General features: G+C 37.7%; 1 protein-coding gene across 10 annotated transcripts; it reads left to right on the forward strand.

Moving 5' to 3' along the window:
- Positions 1-414: 414 nt before the first annotated feature.
- LUC7L3 (LUC7 like 3 pre-mRNA splicing factor) lies at positions 415-20,498 on the forward strand. Of its 10 annotated transcripts, none has more exons than XM_070937595.1 (12): positions 415-620; positions 6,353-6,419; positions 7,479-7,518; positions 7,692-7,857; positions 8,259-8,336; positions 8,424-8,528; positions 10,223-10,384; positions 12,653-12,930; positions 13,125-13,285; positions 18,214-18,354; positions 18,460-18,565; positions 18,970-20,498. In XM_070937595.1, the coding sequence occupies exons 1-12, from the start codon at positions 522-524 to the stop codon at positions 18,992-18,994; spliced, it is 1,428 nt and encodes a 475-aa protein (XP_070793696.1). In that variant the 5' UTR covers positions 415-521; the 3' UTR covers positions 18,995-20,498. The 10 variants fall into 10 exon arrangements, with proteins under 10 accessions (XP_070793696.1, XP_070793698.1, XP_070793697.1 ...); XM_070937597.1 differs by having other exon boundaries at positions 20,006-20,498; XM_070937596.1 differs by having other exon boundaries at positions 8,262-8,336.
- Positions 20,499-23,925: the final 3,427 nt, after the last annotated feature.

A 23,925-nucleotide genomic window follows, 5' to 3' on the forward strand; every position in this document is an offset into this window, starting at 1 on the left:
AAGAACGTGCGATACAAAAGGACGAAAGCTACACTGTGTATTTTTCAAGATCCCGGTAAAGTTTTGAAATGGAAGATTTGATTTTTCTAAATAACCCCAAATCCACAAATATAGTGTAGGCGGAAGGGTATGACTAATCAGCATTAAAACATTGTTTGCAATATTTAAACTTCTTGCTGGGCAATCTGCGTTGCAAGACTCCGCAGAGAACTTGTTTGGGCAAATCTGTAATATGGTAAACAGCTGCCGGTTTCTTCTTGCCCTGCAGATGAGAAGGGAAAGTAACAGAAGACCGACCGCGCCTCTTCCATAGCGACGCGGACTGCCTTACAGACGCCTCGCGAGCCCTTGACGACAAGCCCCGGGGGCCGATTATGCGAGGGAAGCGCAGTGCATTGTGGGAAACGCCCGGGCTCGACGGTGCCGCCATTTTGTCTCTGTCACTCTCGGAGCGGCGAGGCTGCAGCGTTTTGTAAGGGAGTGGAAGCAGTCGAGGCGTTAATAATTGGGGCGACGGCACCATGATGTCGGCAGCCCAGCTTTTGGACGAGCTTATGGGCCGGGATAGAAACCTCGCCCCAGATGAAAAGCGCAGTAACGTGCGGTGGGACCACGAAAGCGTGAGTGTTGCTGAGCTTGGGCCTCCCTCTGTCCTCTCAGGTCTCCTTGTTCTCAGCCGTTTTCGGTGGTTGGGGGTGGGAAGAAGAAAACGCGGCGTAGTCCGAAGTTTCCCTGGGCGAGCCTAAGCTAGGAGGAACGAGGAGCCGGACCCTGGGAAGCGTAGCGTCGGAAGAAGGCGATTGCGCGGGTTGGAAGGCGTTAGGCCTTTCGAAGGGAGAAAAGAGGGTGGGAAAACTCGAAGGGGGGTTGTGCAAGACGACGTGGACCTGAAGATGGAGGACAAGCCAGGCCACGAGGCCCGTCGCGCGCCGTATATATTGAATCGCTGTATATTGAATTATTGTACTTAATGTCTGGAAATGTGGCGCCTAAGAACGTGGGGGTGGAGAGAGAGTGGGGGGGGGGTAGGTGCGCGCGGGAAAGGGAAGCGAAGGTTTTGAAGTGTGCGAGTCAAAAGAGTTTTCAACCCTAACCGTTTTCTTCTATTGAGGAGCGGATGTTATTTCACAGTCGTAAATCTTTTTTTTTTTTTAATCATTCTGCGTGAATTTGTACCACATTTTTAGTTCAGAGCAGAACTCTATACGGTTTGCAGAGAGTAGGAAGGACAGAATCATAAAGCGCATTGAATAGGGTTAAAGGGGGAGGGAGGACGAGACTATTATAGCTAAGTTAAAAAAAAGAAAGAAAGATAAAATAAGTGGGTAATCAAACAAGACCAGAATTTCGAAGACTCGCATTAAAGAGGAGCACAGCATTTTCTCCTATCCATTATATGCCACTGTGAGGTTACCTCAGAAAACTCTCAGATGAGTAAAATGTTTCTGAATTAGAGAGGTTCATAAGGTTATAGGCTGCCATGGAGTAAATATATTGTAGTTCCTTAAGATAATGGAAAAAAGATAGTTTGTTTCACTTCAGAAATAATAACCCATGCATTTATTTTGGCGTATATTGAAAAAATGAGGTATCTTGCATTGGAGTGATTGATTTATTGATTCGATTTATATGCCACACTTTTCCGGAGACTCAGGGCGGTTTACAATGCGTTAAGCAATAGCCTTCATACTTTTGTATATCTTAATAGGCAGTGAAATATTTGCATAAACTCTTTTGTAGTAGCACTTCTCTGGTTAAGAGTGTTGATTAAATTAGACTAATTAAATTTAAATTAGTTAAGTTATCTAAACCTAGTAGTTTTGAAGAAATTTACATGGTTTTAACTCCCCACTTTAGGCTTAAAACACTACTTTAGACTGGATAAAGGGATGGGTTTTGCTTTTTTTTAAAATCAGTACCTGGAATTAGTTCTACTAATGCACATTAAATTTTTTTAAAAGTCGTGTTTGCTTGTAACTGCTTTACTGTACTACCTATCCCATTCTCTTTTCCATCAAGTAAGAGGGAATGCTGTGGTGCCTGTTTATTTTACATCTTAAATGCTAAATGTGTCATTTTATAAGTTTTTGACTTTAAAACTGTGCTATTCAAGTTTATCAGTATATCAAATAATCAAAACCTCAAAAATATGGAAATATTACAAATAGCTTGTTCACAGAAGTATAGAGTTGGAGGGAACTTTAGGTCATCTCTCGGAATCTAGATAGGGATGAACAAACTTCAGTTCAACTGTAGCAATATGGAGTAACTTTGATTCTTCCTTGGATTCATGGCTCCTGTTCAAAGTGCTGGGGGGCTTTACATACTATATACCTTCATGTGGTGTACCAATTTTGCCCTTTCCTGGATCAGGAGGCACTGTGATCAGTCATGCTTTGGTCACCTCCTGAGTGGGTTATTATAATGCATTCTACATGGGGCTGACCACAAAGAACATCCAAAAGCTTGTGTTAGTCCAGAATGCAGTAGCATAGGCAATTGTATGTCTTCATTTTTTTCCACCTTCTACCTTTGCTTCTCAAACTACACTGGCATTCAGCTTGCTTCTGGGTGCAATTTGGGGTACTGGCTGTTACCTCAAAAGCCCTAATGGCATAGTACCAGGGTATTTGAGGGAATTGCCTCATTTCCATCATTTGTACCTTTCCCATTAGGTTGGGCAGGGGGGACATGCTCTGGGTCCCATCTACTAGGGATTCTCACAGGAACCAGAAAGCAATTCTTTTCCATAGTGGGCCCTGCGTTCTGGAACGCCACACTGCTCAGAATTCATCTAACCCTGACACAGCTCACCTTAAAATCCTTGACAATCTTGGCTGCTTTCACAGGCATGGGAACCAGGAGAGTGATTGATTCCATGCTACTAGTATGTTCCAGAGCCACTTTGTATTAGTCATCTGGGAACTCTGAGAGTTTTTTTTTTTTTTTTAAACAGTGTTCTTATAATGTACAGGTATTTTCCCCTTGAGCAATGGAACTCCAGTGCTGGATTGGAGTTCCCCTTCCCTCTGTGTACAGAAGGGAACTCCATCCCAAAATCTAAGTGAGAGTCTCAGCCAAGCACACTTTTGCTGTCAAGGAGATTGAGTGAAACAGTTCTTCCTGAAATTTAAGCAGAATTTCCTGCTTCTATTTCATAATGAACTTTTTTCATCCAACTTCCAGAAACAAAAGGGAGTTCTTTGAGCAGGCTACAGCAGTTTGTAACCCCCTACTGGCCTCCCCATTGACTTTCTGGAGAAGCCAGCAGGGAGATTGCACATGGCAGTCACATGATTACAGGGCTCTCCACTGTAAGTGCATAAAGTTGCCAAGTACCCAGATCACAGTTACACGACTACAGGACTGCTGCAATAATAAGTCCAGGCATAGGTTGAAAGTCCATTCAGCACTGTTGCAATTTTGAACAGTCACTAAACAAATGGTTGTTATTTAAGGACAGGTGTGATAGCACTGAACAGTCCCTAAAGTTACAGTGCCCACATGTTCAAAATTCAGGCACCTGGCAGCCCACCCACATTTAAGACTGCAGATGGACTTCAACTCCTCTCCCCTCTCCTTTTGGTGCCCTGCACATCTGCACTCTTTAGCAGCACTGGAACTGAAGTAGAGGCTTGGGCCTTCAGCAGTTTCAGCCAGCCACTACTGTCCCTGAGCCTTTACTTTAGCCCCAGTGCCACTGCCTGTTCTCTTAATGCATTGGCTTTTTTAGCAGCTGTCCTGCACTATGTGCTCCTATTAAACTTGTGGTTGATAAACATATCCAGATTCCTTTCTCAGCTGCTACTTCTCAGCCAGATCTCCCTTATCTAATATTTAGGCTTTACATTCCTATCCAATACTTAGGCCTTATATTTCTCCCTTTCAAATTCCATTTACTTTTTAGCCCATGTGAAACATCACTGTTTTATCTAAGCTTTTGTTGGTCTATCTGTTTACTTAATATGATTATTTGGCTTTTATACCACTAGTCATACTTGACTCTGGGTGGTTTAATGACCTAACAGTAATAAAATTAAAACAATGTAAAATACCCTTTATAACACCAGTAATGTTGTGAGGCTGTTTGGTATAATGAGCTGGGCTTGAACTGCCAGAGAGCGACCATTTCTGGCTGGCAATTCCAGCATCACTAAACCACTGTGGCACCACATCCCCTGAATCCATGGTGACTTTGAACCAGTCACACACACTCACCCAGCTCATCTCACAGGGTTGTGTTTTGGGGGGAAATAGACAATAATTATATATTAAAAAGGAGGAATAAAATAATCACCTTGGGTGCAATCCCAAAATATCTGGAGCACCAGTTGAACATGATCTGTGTTGACAAAATCACCAGTCAATTGCAAAAGGCAGCTTTACTTGGAACAGTATATATCCTGCGACAACACGTTTAACACCCATCAAACAACATCTGCCTATCCCTGGTCTTTTGAAGGACTCAGTAGGTGAATAAAAATGCCAAGTTCAGTCTAAACATCTGGCTGACTGTGCCACCAGTCATACTAATAAGAACAAATGCATATAATCCAGAATTGAGAAGACAGCAATAGATAGCAAATGCTGCCTCTGCAAAAAAGCTAAAGAAACAGTGGACCATTTAATTAGTTGCTGCAAAAATATTGCACCCACTGACTACAAACAACATGACAAAGTAGCAACAACGCTGCACATTGCAATATCTGCAAGAGATACCATTTGCCTACAAGCAAGAACTGCTGGGACCACAAAATAGCAAAGTAATAGAAAATAAAACTAAAGTGCCCTAGGACTTTAAAATTCAAACAGACAAGCACTTCTCACATAACACCCATAACATAACATAGCAATTGTTGATTTTTTTAAAAAGACAAAAATGTCTAGATAGTGAATGTGGCAGTACCTAGAAGAAAAGAGAAAGAACTGGGGGAAATCACAAAATACAAAGATCTACAAATAGAAGTAGTACAGCTTTGGCAAAAGAAAGCAAAGATAGTGCCAATAGTGATAGGTGCCTTGGGTGCAGTTCCAAAACAAGTGATGCACTACTTGAACTCCATTGACATTGACAAAATCATCAGTCAATTTCCAAGGACAGCTTTACTTGGAACAGCTTGCACCCTGCAACAATACTTCAACACCATCAAACAACAATATCTTTGGGAAGGATTCAATAAGTGTAGAAAAATGCCAAATCTAGTCTAAACATCTACATAACTGAGTATGTGGCAAACCATAATGATGAAATCCAGTCATTGGCAAACAGTATAGGAATTATTAGCACAGATATAGTAATGGAAGTTGGCCTAGTGAAATGAACTACAGTTGCAATAAACCAGGGTAAAATCACAAACAGCAATGGAATGAAAATGCTGAATGGCCAAATTATCAGGAGACATCAGGATGAATTTACAAATATCTGGGCATTTTATAGTTGGATAACATCAAGCATGGACAAGTTAAAAATGTGTGTAATAAAGAATACATCCAAAGAATGAGAAAATTGTCAGAGATGAAATTAAACTATGGAAACACCATCAAAGCCCATCAATAAATGAATCATACCTGTGACATAATACACTGCTGGAATTATTAACTGGACATAAGCTGAATTGGAAAAAAAATGGAACAAAAAGCATGATAATCTATGACTATGCATTACATCCCCATAGTTATATTGCTAGATTGTACTTGCAGTTCAAAAAATGGATGTAGAGGTTTACTTCAAGTCAAACTGTTAAAGTAGAAAAGTATGAATTGGCTGATAAAGACAGCCAAGAACAAGCATTGATGCAAGTTAAAAATTAGAACTTAGATGTACAGGACAGAATCTTGAATATCAGAATTATGTAATAAATAAGATAGAATCCTGGCAAGAAAAAGCATTAATTTCTACAAAATATCTAGGGGAAAATAGACAAAAATAAAACCAATGAGTTAAAAGTGGAATAATACCTTCCATTTCCATGTGGGACAGAGCCCAGTAGGTGCTTCTATTCAGTAACATGAGCTTCTATAGAATTTAGAAAGTTGTTTCTCTGTCATATATATGTGGGTATATGCATAAGTTTTTATTTATTTATTTTGTCATACTTAAGTAATATATATTGGAGATGGTGACCTTTTGAGAGCTGTATGCAACAAATTTTCATTTTAATGTATGCCAATTAGTGAACATTTAAAGTGACAATACAGTTATTCTAAGTTTTCTAATAGTATCTTCTTAGAAAATGAGAGCAGCTCTCAGTGCAAAAGGGGAGGGGTGTGGCACTGGTACATTGTTGATATTTTTATTTGAGTAAATTTAATATTGGCAAAAAATAATTATAATCTTATTCTTACGTTTCAGGTTTGTAAATACTATCTTTGTGGATTTTGTCCAGCTGAATTATTCACAAATACTCGTTCTGATTTAGGTGAGTGTTCCCTTTATGCAGTAATTTGTTTAAAATTTAATGATAGGTATAACTTCTCTATCTCTTTAGAATATTTTAAATGTTACTTTAAAATTGATTAAACTCTTAATTATGCAAATGTTCTTAATAGATTATATTCTAAGCTTTTTGTTTATTTTTAACATGCATATTAGGTTTCAAAACAACAAAATGTAGTTTTTTTAGTTTTGCAAATACCATTTAGCATTAGCTTTTCAATCTCTCTTTCATAGCCTTTCTCCATGTACATTATGTTCTGATAGATTGCCCTATTCTTTGAATCATGCTTTAGATCTAACAGCCACAAAATTATATCCCAGTCTTAAGATTTGATTCATCAGTATAATAATTTGTAATATGGAGATGCACACAGCTGTTTTAATAAATTTGTTGATTAATTTATTTAAGAAGCTGTTTATTATATAATAAAATAAATATTAACTATAAAATATAATAAATGACTCAGTATAATAATTAGAACCAAGACATTGAAAAATATCTATTTCGGTATATATTCACAACTATAGCTTTATCATTCTCATAATGATACTACCTTTATTATAGGTAGTCCTCAATTTGCAACAGTTCCTTTATTGACCATTCGAAGTTACAATAGCAGTGAAAAAAGAGACTTAAGATCATTTTTAACTCTTACAATGCTTGCAGCATCCCCCTGGTCACATTATCAAAATTCATATACTTGGCAACTGATTCATATTATGAGGCTTGCAGTGTACCGGGGTCATGTGATTGCCTTTTGTGACCTGACAAAGTCAATGGGGAAACCAGATTCACTTAAATGTGGCAAGAAAGGTTATAAAATGGAGCAAATTCACTTAACTGTCTTGCTTAGCAACAGAAATCTTGGGCTCAATTGTGGTCGTAAGTTGAGGACTACGTGTATTGTTTAAACATTGTGCTACCAAAAATGTAACATTGCTTAAGGAAGAATTTTTTGAAATTTTGTTGGTTTTTGTTTTGCACAGTATTAACACTTTCCTATTATTATTATTATTAATAATAATAATAATTTTTTTTCAGGTCCATGTGAAAAGATTCATGATGAAAACCTAAGAAAACAGTAAGTATATGTGTAATTTTGCTTAAAAAGTTTCTAATAGGTATAGCTAAAAAGAATAATTTCAATACAAAAGACCCATCCAATATTAATTGAAATTGAATAGCTCATAGTTTCTTTATGTATCTGCCATGTATTTTGGTTAAACATACACTGTCTTTATTATTAACCTTCAGATACATTTTGGACATTGATAGGTATGAGAAGAGTTCTCGATTCATGAAAGTAGGCTATGAAAGAGAATTCCTTCGCTATTTACAGAGCTTGCTTGCTGAAGTTGAACGTCGAATTAGAAGAGGCCATGCCCGTTTAGCATTATCTCAAACCCAGCAGTCCTCAGGTGTAAGTATAAAAATAATACTTTTATTTTTATAAAATAAAAAAATTTTAATTCACATTTTTTCACAAGTTTAAGGTAGCATTATGTTACATTCAATACAGTACATATAGACTTGCCTCAGGCTAAAGCATAATTATGAAAAATCATTTAATTTATTTATATGACATATGACTTCCTTCTAATTGTGTTGAGTTTATTAGAAACAGATTAATATGAAAGTTTCAATTAAAATATTTATGCTCATCTATAATCATCATCCCCGGCACCTCTCATTTTTGAATAGATATAAATAAATCTATTTTTATTGTTTTCAGTTTATGGCAGCTTTGTATTGCAATAGATATAGGAATCAATAAAGCAAAGGACTGTTTTATTTGGATAATAATTACCTTTTTATATTTAGCAGGCAGCAGGACCTACTGGCAAAAATGAAGAAAAGATTCAAGTCTTAACTGATAAAATTGATGTACTTCTGCAACAGGTAGAATTATCTTAACTATATATTTAAAATAAAAGTAATATGTAGGAACCTAAATTAAAACTTAAAAACATTTTTGCTTTCTAATAGATTGAAGAACTAGGTTCTGAAGGAAAAGTAGAGGAGGCTCAAGGCATGATGAAACTTGTTGAACAGTTAAAAGAGGAGAGAGAACTGCTCAGATCTACAACTTCAGTAAGTAAGAGTCACAAAAAACTTTTGCTTTAAGGTTAAAAACCATTATCAGATGAAATCAAATCTTAGCTATTTGATAAAAAAGTTTTTTTCCTGCATTTTTGTAAAATGTTTATGTGTGCGTTTCATATAAATATTTTTATTCTTCACAAGTCAGACAATGTATGTATTCTGTAGTGGGTGGGCATAGAAAGAATATAAAAGTAATTTAAATTCTGTGACAAGTAATAATTCATAGATAGAATAAAGAAAAATGGAATCATTTTAAAGATTTAGTATTTCAAATCCCACTGAACTTACTCACATTAGTGACAGCATTTCCTTCCAAAATATTCTGGAATTTTTTTCCAAGTTCAAATAGTTTCTTTTTTACTTGGTTTTCTTCTCAGACTTAGCCAAGCCATGTTATTTTTGTTTTTAATATAAAAAGGTAGTCCTCAACTTACACTTGAGCCCAAATTTATGTTGCTGAGCCAGACAGTTGCTAAGTGAATTTTGCCCCATTTTATGATGTTTCTTGTATTTGTTAAGTGAATCACTACAGATGTTAAGTTAGTAACATGGTTGTGAAGTGAATCTGTCTTCCCTGTTGACATTGCTTATCAGAAGGTTGCAATAGGGGATCACATGAACCCAGAACACTGTCATAAACATGAATCAGTTTGCTGTTCTAATTATTAAATTGTCAAATTTGGAAGAAGGCCAGTGAAGTAGAATTTGTGTAGATTGCAAGTGCAACATGTCAGGTTTTTCACAGCACTAGTACACAAAGCCCATTTCTCCTTCAATTATTGTCTCATAATTGAGTTTTCTGGCATCTTTGCAGGAGCTTAGCCCAGTTTGCTATGATTGGACTTGGATTGTCTCAAATCCTAGTGCTTTTCAAAAAAATCCTGACTCCAAGACATCCAAGCTCTTTCAGTGCTATTATTGCTGTGTTTTTTTCCTTCCAAGTCTCTTGACAGTCTGCTAATTCTTCGCCCTCATTATTGGTGATCTTGAATTTAGCTGGTACAGGTCCTTACAATTTTCTTTTGGGGGGGGGGCATTTTAAGCATATGGGAAAACTAAAGCCTAGCCTTTGGTTACCATACTTTGAAATCCATGAATTTTAAACTGATACAATATATATTTATATTGTGGAGATTGATTCGTGAATGAAGAGTCAAGTACCTACTGATACTGTCTGGCTCTTGAAATTAATGCCTGGGTGTTTCTGATTTCATGAGACTAAAAATAATATATATTCTATATTGAGCTAAGAACTGCTGAAAATATTTATTTCCATGTCCTTTACCTGTATTCTTCTGGACATCTTCATCAAATGGTCTATAATATATCTTCAAAAATGCTTTGGAATTGGCTCACATAGCCTAGTAGAATTGAACATGAAGAAACTTCTTCATGTTAAAATACCTGTTGTAAGGGAGAATTATTATGGAATTAAATTTCTTATGTTTGGGGCCAGCAAGCCCCAATAATATGCTAGTCATGTTCTTAGGGAAATTATGTTCAATAACTTCTGATTTAAATTTTTAATGTAAAATTTTAATTTTGAATTCAAATATCAGTTCATAAATAGGACACCTGTTTTGTTGTAATTTTAGAGCACAGAAATGAAAAAAACTGAACTCTATGCTTGAAATAATTTGAAATGTCTTTGCATTTATTTAAAAAAAATCTTTATTTTCCAGACCATTGAAAGTTTTGCAGCCCAGGAAAAGCAAATGGAAGTTTGTGAAGTCTGTGGAGCCTTTTTAATTGTAGGAGATGCACAGTCCAGAGTTGATGATCACTTGATGGGGAAACAACATATGGGTTATGCTAAAATTAAAGCTACTGTAGAAGAATTAAAAGTATGTTGTGCTATTTTTTCATAGATATACAAACAATGTGTTTATATATATATATGAATATATGAAACTGCTGTTCAGTGAAAATTGTGTTTGGACTAGTCACTATTGCTAATATCTAGTATTTCCAATATATTCAGGTAATCCTCAATACCAGTTGGGACTAGAATTTCTATTATTAAGTGATGCATTCGTAAAGTGCATCACTTAGTGATGATAATCTCTGCAGGCCCAGTTGCCTTTGTTAATTGAAACCCACTGTTGTTAGGCAAGGAACTTTCTGCCAGTTTCCCACTACCAGGGTCAGTGAGGAAGCCAGTAGGAAGCTCCAAGTTCCAGTCCCTCAAGCAGCTAATTAGCTTCTGCTGGGTGGAGCGGAGAGCATGGGGATACAGGGAGTGTAAGGGGATGTGGCCAGTACATCACGAGTGCAGAGGGGTTGAGGTAGGATGCATGGGTGTGGGAGACATAACCGAGCAACCTGCCCTGCCAGCATCCCTATTGGCTTTCTTGGGAACCCAACAGGGAAGGTTGTAAATGATGATCATGCTTGGCAACCAGTCATAAGTGCAAATGGGTTGCCAAGCACTCAGATCGCTAATCATATTGGCTGCAGGGTTGCAAAGATAGCTGAGGACTTGTAATCACCATTCATTTGATGCCTCAGTCACTGAAATGGTTGTAGGTTGAGGACTATCTGTATGGGAATACCATTAGAAAAATAGTTTTAGCATACACTATTTTGAATATTGAACCTCAGGTCCTTGTAATAGGTGAATTGGTGTTTCTGTATTCTGTACTATACATAGAAAAATTTGTTATTTCTATTTTAATCATAATCTAGAAAAGCTGAAATATCCAGCATTGGAACTGTTTTGAAATTTTGAACATAAAAATAAAGTGTACCCTGCATAAGTTGTGAAAATCAGTCCAATAGAAATCACTGGGCAGATATATATTTTTGTTCTTCAGGAGTAACTGTTTACTAAACTAACAACAAAAGTTCACACTATTCTATGAATTTGAGCCTATTCAATCCAAATTATTCCATATGAAATTATGTTTTATCTCAAGACTGCATGTGAGAGAGAGGGAGCATGAGTACCGTATTTTTCGGAGTATAAGACGCACCTTAGTTTTTGGGAGGAAAATAAGAAAAAAGCTGATTGGCAGGTGGATGGGCCTCCCAGAATACCCCAAATCAGCTGTTCCCAGAGGTGAATTTTAGCAACAGGTTCCTTGGTTGTGAGCTCTGTGCCTTGCTTTTTTTCCTGCCTCTGAAACTTCGTTTCTTATGCTTTTTTCAGCCTCTGAAACCTCCGTTTGAGAAGCTGGGCGGGGCTACATTCGGAATATAAGACGCACACAAATTTTCACCCTCTTTTTGGGGGGGAAAAGGTGCATCTTATACTCCGAAAAATATGGTATGTGTGAGAGAGTGATTTTGGACATCTTGCATATGTAAGTTCCACATAATGACTTTTTCACATAAAAGGATTATGTGATTAGTTAACATGATTCCAACATCTTATTTGGTTGACTGACTGCTATATGCAGAGTTTGTAAATAAAACACAATCAGGAACTAAATATCGTATTTTTCAGACTATAAGATGCTCCAGACTATAAGACACACATTAGCTTTAGAGGAGGAAAACAACGGGGGAAAATATCTGCCTCTGCTTCTCCCAGCATCCATCCGGTATTCATCTGGCCCATTCGCCTTCGCCGCCTGTTCACCACTGAACGGGTAGCAGCGAATGGGGAGGTGGGGATCCCTGCTGCCTAGAACAGCTGATCAGCACCACACCACCACCCCTTCCCTCCACCTTAATATTCACTCTAAGATGCACAGGCATTTGCACCCACTTTTTTGGGGGGGGAGTGCATCTTATAGTCTGTAAAATACAGTAATTCTTATTTCTTTTGATTATGAAATCTAATATAAATCTTAACACTGTATTATTAGAGTTGTAAATCTGATAATGGAATATTCTGGGTTTGTATTTCATACACAATCTTGCACAGTGCTAGAATAATGGTGATTCTCTACAAAATAGAAAGGTTTTCCTTGTTACATTTAAATTGAAAACTTTTAGCTTTGTAAGCAATGTTACATCAACCTATATTTTACCATTCCTTGTATTAGTTTCATTTAAAACTAAGCCATGCCCTTTTCAGCTTCTTTAAAATTAAAGATAAATATATTATCTTTAATATATTGTAGTCAAATTTTGTTCTGGTAACATTTTGGGAAAAATTCTTTTTCAAGGAAAAATTAAGAAAAAGAACTGAAGAGCCTGAACGCGATGATCGATTAAAAAAAGAGAAATTAGAACGAGAAGAGCGAGAGAGGGAACGTGAAAGGGAAGAAAAAGAAAGGAAGCGACGACGTGAGGAAGAAGAAAAGGAAAAAGAGAGGGCTCGTGACAGAGAAAGACGAAAAAGAAGTAGATCACGAAGCAGACATTCGAGCAGAACATCTGACAGGAGAGGTAGTCGGTCAAGGGACCATAAACGGTCAAGAAGCAAGGAGAGAAGACGAAGCAGGTAAATATCTAGGAAGTGGCTAAAATCATTGCAATGATAGAAAATGAGGACGTTACTGATGCCAAATGTTTGGATGAAAACTGGCCTAAGAAATAGGATCCAGTTTTCTGAGAACTTTCTAAACCCTCTTGAGATGCCAAGTTTTTTAATTCTTGTGATAGATATTTAAATACAATTACATTTTTTATTATTAGAAGTCGGGATCGACGCAGAAGCAGAAGCCATGATAAGTCAGATAGAAAACACAGGTCACGCAGCAGAGATAGAAGACGGTCAAAAAGTCGGGATCGTAAATCATACAAGCACCGAAGCAAAAGCAGAGAGCGAGAACAAGAAAGGAAATCCAAGGAAAAAGGTTAGTTCACCTCGGTGCTATTAGAATTGGCTGCAGAACTATGCCGTCTCCAGGTGGACAGATTCTCATTTTCTCATAACTTTTTCTGAACTGTTGTAGTAAACTCTTAAAACAATTTTAGCCTTATTCCTAGCACTGCCATATATTGCAGATTGCAAGTAGATAAAATTAAGTTAGTGTCATATGTTGTAGCCTCTTGGCTAGCCAACAGCTAGCTTTTACAATCTCCCTCAACTTTTATATTCATCAGCATGTATACCTATTTTGTTGAATCTTGTGTTGCTATTTATCCTCTATACGAATGTTAATAATACTGAAATCTATTGAGGTATGGGATTTGTTTTTGTTTTGTTTTTTAAAAACCTTTTGTATTGGCAAGGAACATCTATTGTTGTTTATCTTTTCACACAGATTCATTTTTTTCCAACACCTCTCTTTTTTCATCCTAGTCCATGGCATTCTAAAAAAAAAAAAAAACTACAATAGACTGATTGAAGAACCTCTTGTTGGATCTTTATAAAAATTAACAAACATGGTAGTTTTCCTTATGGTGAAGACAACATTCCATTCATTTCTTGAAGGCACACTGTTTATACTTTTTCCAAATAAAAATTAACATGAACTCTTGATTTCTCAGAGTATAGTATAATTTTTAAAAAAACCCAAGTATGACTACTTTTTTTAAAAAAAGAGGTACTTTCCTTCAACAATGAACTTGTTAATTTTTCTTCCCCAAGGTAGTTCTCTCAGTTTTGAGATTAGGTGTGCTTACAATTTGCAAGTTTTTATTTTTTCAAAATAATTTAGAAATAGCCTCCTGCTATGCCATATCTTAATTATATATTCACCCTATTTTGTTCACTAGTCTGTCTTGGTCATTTGCAATGCAGTTCTGCAAATATCTACTAATAAGTAGACCCCACTGAATAAAATTGGGTAGACTTCAACTTTATTGATTACAGCCTTTAGTTGTGAGCAGTATTGTTTACTCATTGTATAAATTGCTTTGTAATGGTTATATTAAACGTCTGTGAGTTTTGGTTCTTTTCCTGTCATGTGGAATTTTCATCTTCAGGTGAAAATTTTTCTTTTTCTTCTGATTGGGTAATAGTTAACAGAAATTTAGCAGGTTACTTCACTGGATATAATTTTGGCTTTGCATTGCCTTCTGGTTCTGATACTGATTAGCCCAAAAAATTAACTTGTTGTGACAATACTATTTTAACAATGGCTATAATTTGATAAAATTGTCCACTATTGGTCTCAAGAATCACTGTGTTTGAAATTGGAGTCGCCTGTATTAATCACAGTTTTCCAAAGAAATCAATAGCAACATTCTCAAATCTATAATGAACCAAAGCACCAGCCACATGTTTATTTGGTAGTAGAGTATTATCTGCAGGAATTCTAGAAGACTTTTCATCCTAGTACCAATACAGTTTGTAAAATTTAGCAGTTGATTCCCTTACTAAAGATACTGGTGAACTGAAGCAATAAATGAGACTTATGAGAAAGGTCTACTAGTTCTACTTATCGTAGAAATATTTTTGACTGCTTCATTCCCTGTCAAAGGTGAATTTTTGTTCAGAATTTGCAAGCACTGTCAAGTACTTGAATTTGAATTGTTTCACACTTAATAAAGCAGTTCACAGTATTAATTGAACAAAACAGTAGGTATTTAAATAAACTACTAATAGAGTTAAGAAGTTGATTATTTTATTTGTTACTGTAACTAATTAGCTTCCTATTAAATATGAGTAGTGTGACCAACCGTTCTGCATATATGCAACTTCTTCTTACTCCTGTTTTTCCACACATACCCTTTTTTCCAGCTTACTATTGTGGAGACATTTCCCAATTGATTTCCTTCCATGTTTTATTGAAGCACTTGTTAGTCATTGCTATGCTAAGCTGTTTGAACGTATGTCCTTATTGCACTTACTTTTTAAATATATATATATAGCAGTAGATTTTAGTAAACATTGTATGCAGCTTTCGGTGGAATTTTTTTTAACAAAGATAAAAGAACACAGAAATATTCCATTAGTTTTGAGTAGAAGAACTGAAACACTAAACAAAATTCTCTATTGGCTTATCTAAAAATGTAACTATAATTGTTCCCCACCACCATCCCTGCAATTTGAAATCCTTCTTTACTAGAAAGGCTAGTAGAAGCAGAAAAATAAAGTCACGTGTTGATAAATATGCATGTTTATCTATTACTAAAACTGTGATGTCTAAATTTTAACTTGGCAAAATAGTGCATCATAGGACAAAACCTTCTGAACGAAGATAATCTCAAATGGGTGAATTTAGAGAAGTCCAACATCCAGGACCAATGACTCCCATGGAATTGAAATTTTATAAAACATTTTATGACATAAAATTATCATAATCCAAAATGTCCCAAAACCTTTCCTGTGATCAACTCTTGATGTTTAACTGTGCTATACAGTTCAACATGGGTTACTTTCAAGACATATATATCTGTGAATATGTCCCTGAACTTTTAAGAACTTTACAAGTACTTTAGAAGCTCTGCCATTGTTGAAAGGATTGAAGAATCTGATAAGGAAATATCTCTGAAACGATGGCCCAAGGGATCATGCGTTGTCTTGTATGTGTATATGAATGTGCATTTATTTTAGTTGAATTAATTTGATAGTAGGATTTTCATTCCTGTCCCTCAATTTGAATACCTCCAATGAAATATAGTACTGGCATTTCTCTTACTTCATCAGAGACCTTTGGAACATAGATGTTCTCATAAGTTTGTTTTTAAGGAATAATGTAAAAGACATCTAGTCCCTGTAGATACTGTTTGAGAAAAGTCATTCAGTCAGTGGTCTGGAATTCTAAACATCTACCATAGATATTTTAAAAGCACAGTTTCTTACTCTAGATTTATCTTCAACCCTGATGTTATTAACTCTTATATTAACCAAAGGATACTTCTCCACTTGTCCAAACTCAAAGCAACCCTAAAACAGCTCCAGGAGACTTGTTCTACCCATTTTTGAATGGCTATTGAACACTATTTAATCTACATATGATAGAAGATAGGATTATTGAACTGGCTGGACAAGACTGCTTTTCCTTAGTGGATCTACATTTGACTGCTAATAAAGCAAAAATGAATCCATTAATACAGCCTACCCCATACAATTATCACTACAAAACAGACTAGTTTTTAAAAGAATTTCAATGATAACTGGACTTCTGAGGCTGTTTTTCTTCAGGTTTTCATTCCCCTTAGAAAAAGTTTCATAAACATTTTTCTTAAGATTTTTGAAAGTTACCTATGTAATAAAGTTGTTTTAAGGTTTTTTTAGCAACGAATTGAAGTCGTCTTAAGTTTTTTTTTTTTTTTTTTTTTTTTTTTTTTTTTTTGTTATTCCTTTGTGAAACCAGATTGTTCAGTTTTTCTAGAAGCTTCACTCAAAGAATAGTTTTTATTTGTCTCCAGATCTTTATTAATAAATAATTCCAAACAACTGCATATTCCATTTGGCCATTACAAAACTTTTGTGTGTGTCATGCTAGTAGAAAAGGTTGATTAAACAAATTACAGTGTGGTCCAGATATGCCAAATGCATTCTTACAGAAATATTACTTTAATTGGGTAATAATTCAGTAATAATTTCTCATCTGAAAACTTTCTTGGGAGTGTACTGAGCATAATAAGAATGCAGTTTATAATAAGAAACAGAACTAAATTTTATTACAATTGTTTAGCAAGTGGTACATGCTTGCTTCTGGCTTTACTAATTTTACTGATGACTTGACAACATTCGGTTGCAAGAATGCCTCCTATTAGTCCCTGACATTTTGACAACTGCTTGCAATTGTTTTTTTAAGACCCTATTGAGTTCGTATCTCCGTTCAAATACGTCTGCTGAGCCCTAACTTGTACTTGTTTTGCATGTGAAAATTAGGTACAAATTTGCAAATAAGATGAAAATAGCAAACCTACTTCTGCTTTGAAGGTTACTTTTTTTGCTCCCCACAGTCATGGATTATTAAAATATCAGCCTGATGGTGCATCCACACAGACTACTTTCTCTCTTCCTGGCAATGGTGCACATAGGGAGATACTCCCCAGCTGTTGGTGAGGTGATGGGGCATAGCAGGCAAATAAAGGTAAAACAGATGGGCTGGGCTGTGGAAGAGAGTGCAGAGGAAGCAATCGTTAGCAGTTGGGGGTTATACATGAACCTATGGCTACTTCTGGGAAAGCTTATCACCAAAATTACTGATTATTAAAACAATTAGCATGCATATCTACTTGTTACTGCTCTATAAAAAATAATGTTAAGCCTAACACAGTGATATGCATGGCTGATTTAAATAGCCAGATTGAAAATTTACATCTGTATGTTCCTAAAGAACAGGAAGATTTATCTACATGTTAAAGTTTTGCCAAACTGTTTTTGGCATTTCTAACATTTTTGGATTTCTAAACATTTTAGAAATATGGTCATTTTGTTCACAGATTATTGGTGGTGTTTCATAAAAATAAGTCTCAGATAATACTTTGGTCTGAACTAGACATAAGCAATTTAAGTGTGGTAAGATTTGGTTCATTTTTATGCTAACTATCTTGAAAGTTGACAGTTTGGATTAGATAGCATACCTGTAAGCCCATGACTTTGATACAAATTTAACAAACAAATCACTGCTCCCTGCAGTGTAACTTAAGCAGTACTATCTCACCTCCTTGCTTTTATTCTGTCCACTTTTCCTGAGCTCAGCATTTGTTCTTTCTGAAGGAATGACTCTTTTAACATTTGCACTAAATTTTTACAGCTAGCTGATATCTCAGCATGTACTTTTGCAACTATAGTTGATGTCTCAGCATATACTTTCACACCAAAAGAAATGTGTGTGATTACTGTGAAGTCCATGGTCAATGTCTTCTTTCATGGCAGAAAAGAGGGGATCTGATGATAAAAAAAGTAGTGTGAAGTCCAGTAGTCGAGAAAAACAGAGTGAAGACACAAGCATGGACTCCAAGGAAGGCGATGCTAAGAATGAGGTCAATGGGACCAGTGAAGACATTAAATCTGAAGGTGACACTCAGTCCAATTAAAACTGATCTGATATGACCTCAGATCAGACAGAGGTAAGTGCATTATTTCAAACTTTGATTAGGGCTTTTTGTTACTGTTTAACAGTGCAGCGTAAGTATGTACAGATGAAGATGGATCTAAGACAAGTAAGAAGAGATACTAAAGCAGCCTCTGAAGGAAAACACAGTGTAGTCCTGCAAAATCTTTTGAGGTACATTGTTTTGTATCGGCTATTTTGTAGCAGATTCATATCCCCTTTAGTGTGCCTCTTGGGAACCTATTTGTAATTATAGTCACTATAGAATTTAATTATCCTATTTTTATTTTTAGGGGATTTGTTATCTTTTTTAACACTTGATCTGATTTTGTAATTAAGTCCATATTGTGTTCGTGCATCAGAAACATTTGCTTTAATACTTAATATTTGAGGCACATATTGGACTATTTTGTTTTTATATAAACTGCTAGTATTTCTTTGTCAAGGATGTTTCTAGTTTTTTTGCTTTGCCTTGCATTCTAATGCAGTTTGTTCTGTAACTCGAGAGCCAGTAGCATTGGATTGATGGAAGTGTAGGGTTTATGAATAATTGCAGCTGACTACCATACCTCACACAGCGTTGGTGTTGTGAGCGGCCCATGAAAAGCCAAATTAAAAATCAAGGATTCAGTCAAACTAAGCAGGTACTCATGCCAGGTACTCCTTTCTCTACCCACATCCATGTTTGAATGCTGTTGCCTGTAATCTTTACGCTTACTGTTGTGTGTTTTATTTACAAAAAGTGAAAAGGAATCTTTGTGAATATTTTGTGAAAATTGTTAACCTGATATTAACTTGATTGGCATTTTCTTTCAACTGTGTGTAGGGATGCACTGCTGCCCAGAATTAGGTATCTTTAAAGAGTATTAAATGCAATAAATACTACCTTATAACCGCCTTGTTACATTCAATGCATTTCAAGTCTTTAAGAGGTATGTGTTTATAATTTCCTACTGCGTAGGAGAATTGCCAGGCAGCCATGGCATACAGCAATATATTACTGGCTGATACCAGACTTGGGAGGCAAATGAAATAAAGGCCAATGTCAGGAACACTCAATAGGTATATATAACTGGCAAGAATATTCACACTGCTTTGTTAAATGGAACTCAATTTAAAATATAAATGACCTATTTTCGATTTAGGATTTTTCAGGGTCTTTCCTTTTAAAGAATAGACCCAAATAAAAGAAGAAGCCAAACATTCACTTCCCTTACAACATAGCTTCAACACATCTAAGAACTGCTAATCAATTACAAAGCGGGCCTATGCATGTTTATACAGAAGTAAATTCCATTGTGTTTTATGGGCCTTCTCCTAAATAAGCATGCATAGGTTTATAAACTTAAGAGGTATAGTCCTCCAAGCATTGACGTTCAGTCTCTAATCATACTTGTACCTGAACCTCCATGGAATTAGATGAAGCTTCCCAACAGCATTGATTGGTGAATTATGCTATCATTTTGTCCTTCTCTGTCACCTAGGAGCTTTAAGTGTATTAGTTATGAGATTTTTGAAGGTAGAGAGGGCAGCAAACAGGCAGTAGGAGTGGCTAAACAAAAGTCACCTGTTCACATGATCTGACTCTCTCTTCCCAACATTTTTGCATTATAGGACAACCATGTGACAAGCCTGCGAAGAATCCTGAAGACTGCTTAATATGAAGATCTGCTTTAAAATGAGGTGAAAGAAAGCTGTAGTGGCATAGAAAAAAATTAAAGTTCTGTTAGATTGTTTTTTTAATTAAAAAAATAATAATTCAGGACTGTTATGACATCTCAAAATGCAAAGAAGTTAATAAGCAAGCTACTGAAAATTTAAGTCTTTTTATCATTTTTTTTCCTATAAGACTTTTAAGATGATAAAGCAACATAACCTGAACAAAAGGCTTGCTCAGTGTTTAATTGCGAGTTTTCATTCTTGAACTACGAAATACAAAAGTAAATGTTTAGTATTTGTGTGACTGAGATTAAAACAAATCCCATTTTTACAGGCAAGCTATATATAGCTTCTTGATATATTCTAATGGAAATAAAGTATCTGAATTTCTGTTACACATTTGATTGTCATTGAGTGTTTAATATTAAATAGATTTCTTTCCACATAAGTGTGTTCTAGTTTATTCTTCTCTGGTCCCTGTCCTCTGATTAGGAGAAGTTAAGTATTTTCTCAGCACTATTCAAAGGAATATTTTTTTAAAGATCTTACATAAAATCATTCCTCCTTATGAACAAAAATTACAATTAACAGTCATTACTTAAAAATGGAAAAGTAAAATTATATACCAATAAAGGAGAATATTTGTAGTTCAGGGTTGAAATGTGGGGTTCTTGGTGTTTCTGAGCTTGATTATTTTCTTGCAGACATTTCATTACCCAAATTAGGTAACCTCATGAGTGCAAATGATGATGAATGAAATGTCCAACAAAACAACCAAGCTCAGAGAGCACTAAGGACACCTCAGTATTTTATACACACTTTCTAGAGTAGTCCTTAGCCTATAAAGGTGTGGCTTCAGGGTTCTTTTTCTTAAATAAGCAGAACAACCACTAATGGACCATGAATAGGTTTCTCTAACTAATCTTTCTTAACACCCATGTTGGTGGAAGGCAATATTTATAATCTAAGTTCTAAGTTGTTAGAGACTTTGTGAATACATGTTAATACATTAAATAGGAAATTATGCAATAGATTGACCTGTGTATTGTTGATGAAAGTTCAACAAAAAGAGGTTACATGTGGAAGCATATTTCTTAAACTATTCTAAAGACCATGCTTATCGTACACAAGAGTAACATGTCAATAATGCCTACGGACACATCCAATAACATTCAGAACACATCATTGTTGAATGTTTGTGTGTTTTATCTCGTAATCTGCTTAGAGTCACCTTGACTTGCAAGATGGGTGGCAAATTAATTTGATAAAAGAAAATTCACACAAATTATAGCTGTTCCAGCATCAGTAGCTTCAGACTCTATTTCCCAGAAACCTGTAGGTTGTGTGACACAGGAGAAGATAAGAGGTGTACCCCTCCTTTCCCACTTCCCTCTGGCCCCTGCGCCCATTTTGCTGGTAGCGAAGGCACAATAGGTGAACATAATTGGCTGCTGTGGAACCAAGGCCACTTGTGTTCTCGATCCATGTCCCTCCTGGCTAGACCTCCCAGAAGGTAACATGGTTGGATCCAAGCAGTGTTTAATGCCTGTGCAGGAGGGGATGGTACTGCCTGCCCTGAAGAAGGCAGTGGTCCCCTTCTCAAGTGGCCATTTTTGGACCCCACAATATTGGGCAACTTTCGTCTAGTCTCCAATCTTACCTTTTTACAGGTTATTGAGAGGATGTTAGCAGGTAGCTACAGAGGACCCTGGATGAAGTGGATTATCTGGACTCTTCAGTCCGGATTCAGGCCAGGGCACAACACCAACCACATTGGTCACACTTGATGACCTTTGGAGGGCTCGAAATGGAGGTAATAGTATAACTATTCCGGCCCTCCTGAACCTGTCAGGCTTTTGATACCATTGACTACCCTGTTTCCCCCAAAATAAGACTTCCCCTGATAATAAGCCCAATCGGGCTTTTGAGCGCATGGCAATAAGGCCAAGTGCTTATTTCAGGGTTCAAAAAAATATAAGACAGGGTCTTATTTTCGGGGAAACAGTATGATATTAATTTGGACTGGCTTTGGGGGTTGATTGTAGGAGGCACTGGTTTACAGTGGTTCTTATCTGCAGTGTGGGATGCCTCAGGGCTCAATCCTCTCACTGCTCCTTTTTAACATCTACATCAGGGGTGACAAATTCAAGGCTCCAGCCAAATTCTTGGATCCAAATTCTTGGATCCAGCCCGTGATGTGGTCTGCAGAGCCACCCTGGAAACAGCAAAGGACCGGCCAGTGGTGCCTTGGACTGGCCCAGGCCAACCAGGTGCTGATCTACAACCCAGTGGTAACCATCCAGGCCGAACGCAGTCAACCTTAGATCCGTGGGGCCTCTGGAGCCAGTGAGGGGCCGACCCACTCCCTAGGTGCACAGACAAGAGGCAGTGAGTGCATGTGGGACCTGGTGTCCCTGGGGATCGTCTTCTCCCACAGGCTGGCTGCATTTTGAGTGCCTCCCTTTCACCCAGGACGCCAACCCATGTGTGCTCACAGCCTCCTATGTGTATGCACAGGGCAGAGCCAAGGCAGCTGGGCAGTCCCTCGCTGGCTCCAGAGCAGTCTTGTGGGTCATATCTAAGGTCGGGCACAGGAGCCAATGCCATCCTTGGCTGGGGTGCGCTGCTTGCTCCGGCGTGCAGGTCTTCCTGTTTGAGTGCAGGAACGAAGCCTTCAAGTGACCGAGGAGGCACCACAGGGCCAGGCTGCTCACATCCGTGTCCAGTTCACCAGGGAAGGAATGAGACCCCATTATCCCATGGAGCCTACCTGAATTCAAATGAGGCATTTGCGAGCAAATGGGCACAGGCAAGCAAACAGCGCACCTGGGCCACAGATGGCATTGGGTCCTGCCCCTGGCGTTGGTTCCTGTCCCCGGCCTATTCTGATTCCATGATGGCCTTGCTGTTTTAGTGCAGGAACAAAACCTTCAACTGAGTGAGGAGACACTGCGGGGCCAGGCCCCTCACATCCACGTCCAGCCCACTAGAGCTTGCCATGCCAGGGGAGGAATGAGAAACCCCTTTGTCCTGCAGAGCCCATCGCTGCTTGAGAGGGGGGGAGGAGGAAGAGAGGAGCAGCAAGGCTTTGCACCAGCTGGCCTGGAAGGTGGGGCTGGCTGGGAAATGGGGAATCATGGCTGCTCAGGTGGCTCCCGCTGCTACCGCCAGTAGCTTGGGTCCGATCTGAAGAAAGCAGAGGCACAGCAGCAGGATTGCCTTCAAAAGATCAGTTTTCAAGTACCCATTTACACAGAGACATCCCATTTGAATGCTGGCGGACTCCATGGGACAACGGGGTCTCATTCCTACCTTGGCGCAGTGAACTCTGGCAGGCTGGATGTGGGTATGAGCGGCCTGGCCCCGCGATGCCTCCTCACTCAAAGGCTTCGTTCCTCCACTCAAACAGTAAGGTCTGCGCACGTGAGCGAGCAGCACACCCGGGCCACTGACATTGTTGGTTCCTGCGCCTGGCCAATTCCAAAACAACCTTCCCAACTCCAGCCACGGGATGGGGTAGAAGCTCCATACGCAGCAAATTTTAGTGGGCAGAGAGCATCTCTGCCACAGTGGCGAAAAGGAGTTGGGAGGGGCAATAGATAGGCACTGCAAACACTTTTCGTGCTGAGAATGAAAGTTTCTGGGTCCCTGATTCTCTGCAAAAGATGGGTGCTTGGACCCACATGATGATATGGCACCCAGGAGCGTCCATTCTCAGCGCAAAAAGCCAACTCTATTCTTCCTCCCTCAAAGGCAAAGAAACTGGCAGAAAAGAGACAGATCTTTGCAAGATAAGTGAGTCCAGTGTGGCAGGAAGGGAGGATGAGGTATCTCGGTGGGTCGGGAAGGCCTTGAGGGCCTGTCCATCACTACCC

Source organism: Pituophis catenifer, unplaced genomic scaffold (assembly GCF_029215685.1).
Source record: "Pituophis catenifer annectens isolate HBS135680 unplaced genomic scaffold, rPitCat1.0.hap2 SCAF_2, whole genome shotgun sequence".
NCBI lineage: Eukaryota > Metazoa > Chordata > Lepidosauria > Squamata > Colubridae > Pituophis > Pituophis catenifer.

What these genes read in the sequence shown, in the direction of transcription:
- LUC7L3 (XM_070937594.1), top strand. Translation starts at nt 522, where the DNA reads ATGATGTCGGCAGCCCAGCTTTTGGACGAGCTTATGGGCCGGGATAGA. An exon ending in TGCGGTGGGACCACGAAAGC is followed by an intron (nt 621 to 6,352) that starts GTGAGTGTTGCT and finishes CTTACGTTTCAG; the next exon opens with GTTTGTAAATACTATCTTTG. An exon ending in TGAAGACATTAAATCTGAAG is followed by an intron (nt 18,355 to 18,459) that starts GTGACACTCAGT and finishes ACTGTTTAACAG; the next exon opens with TGCAGCGTAAGTATGTACAG.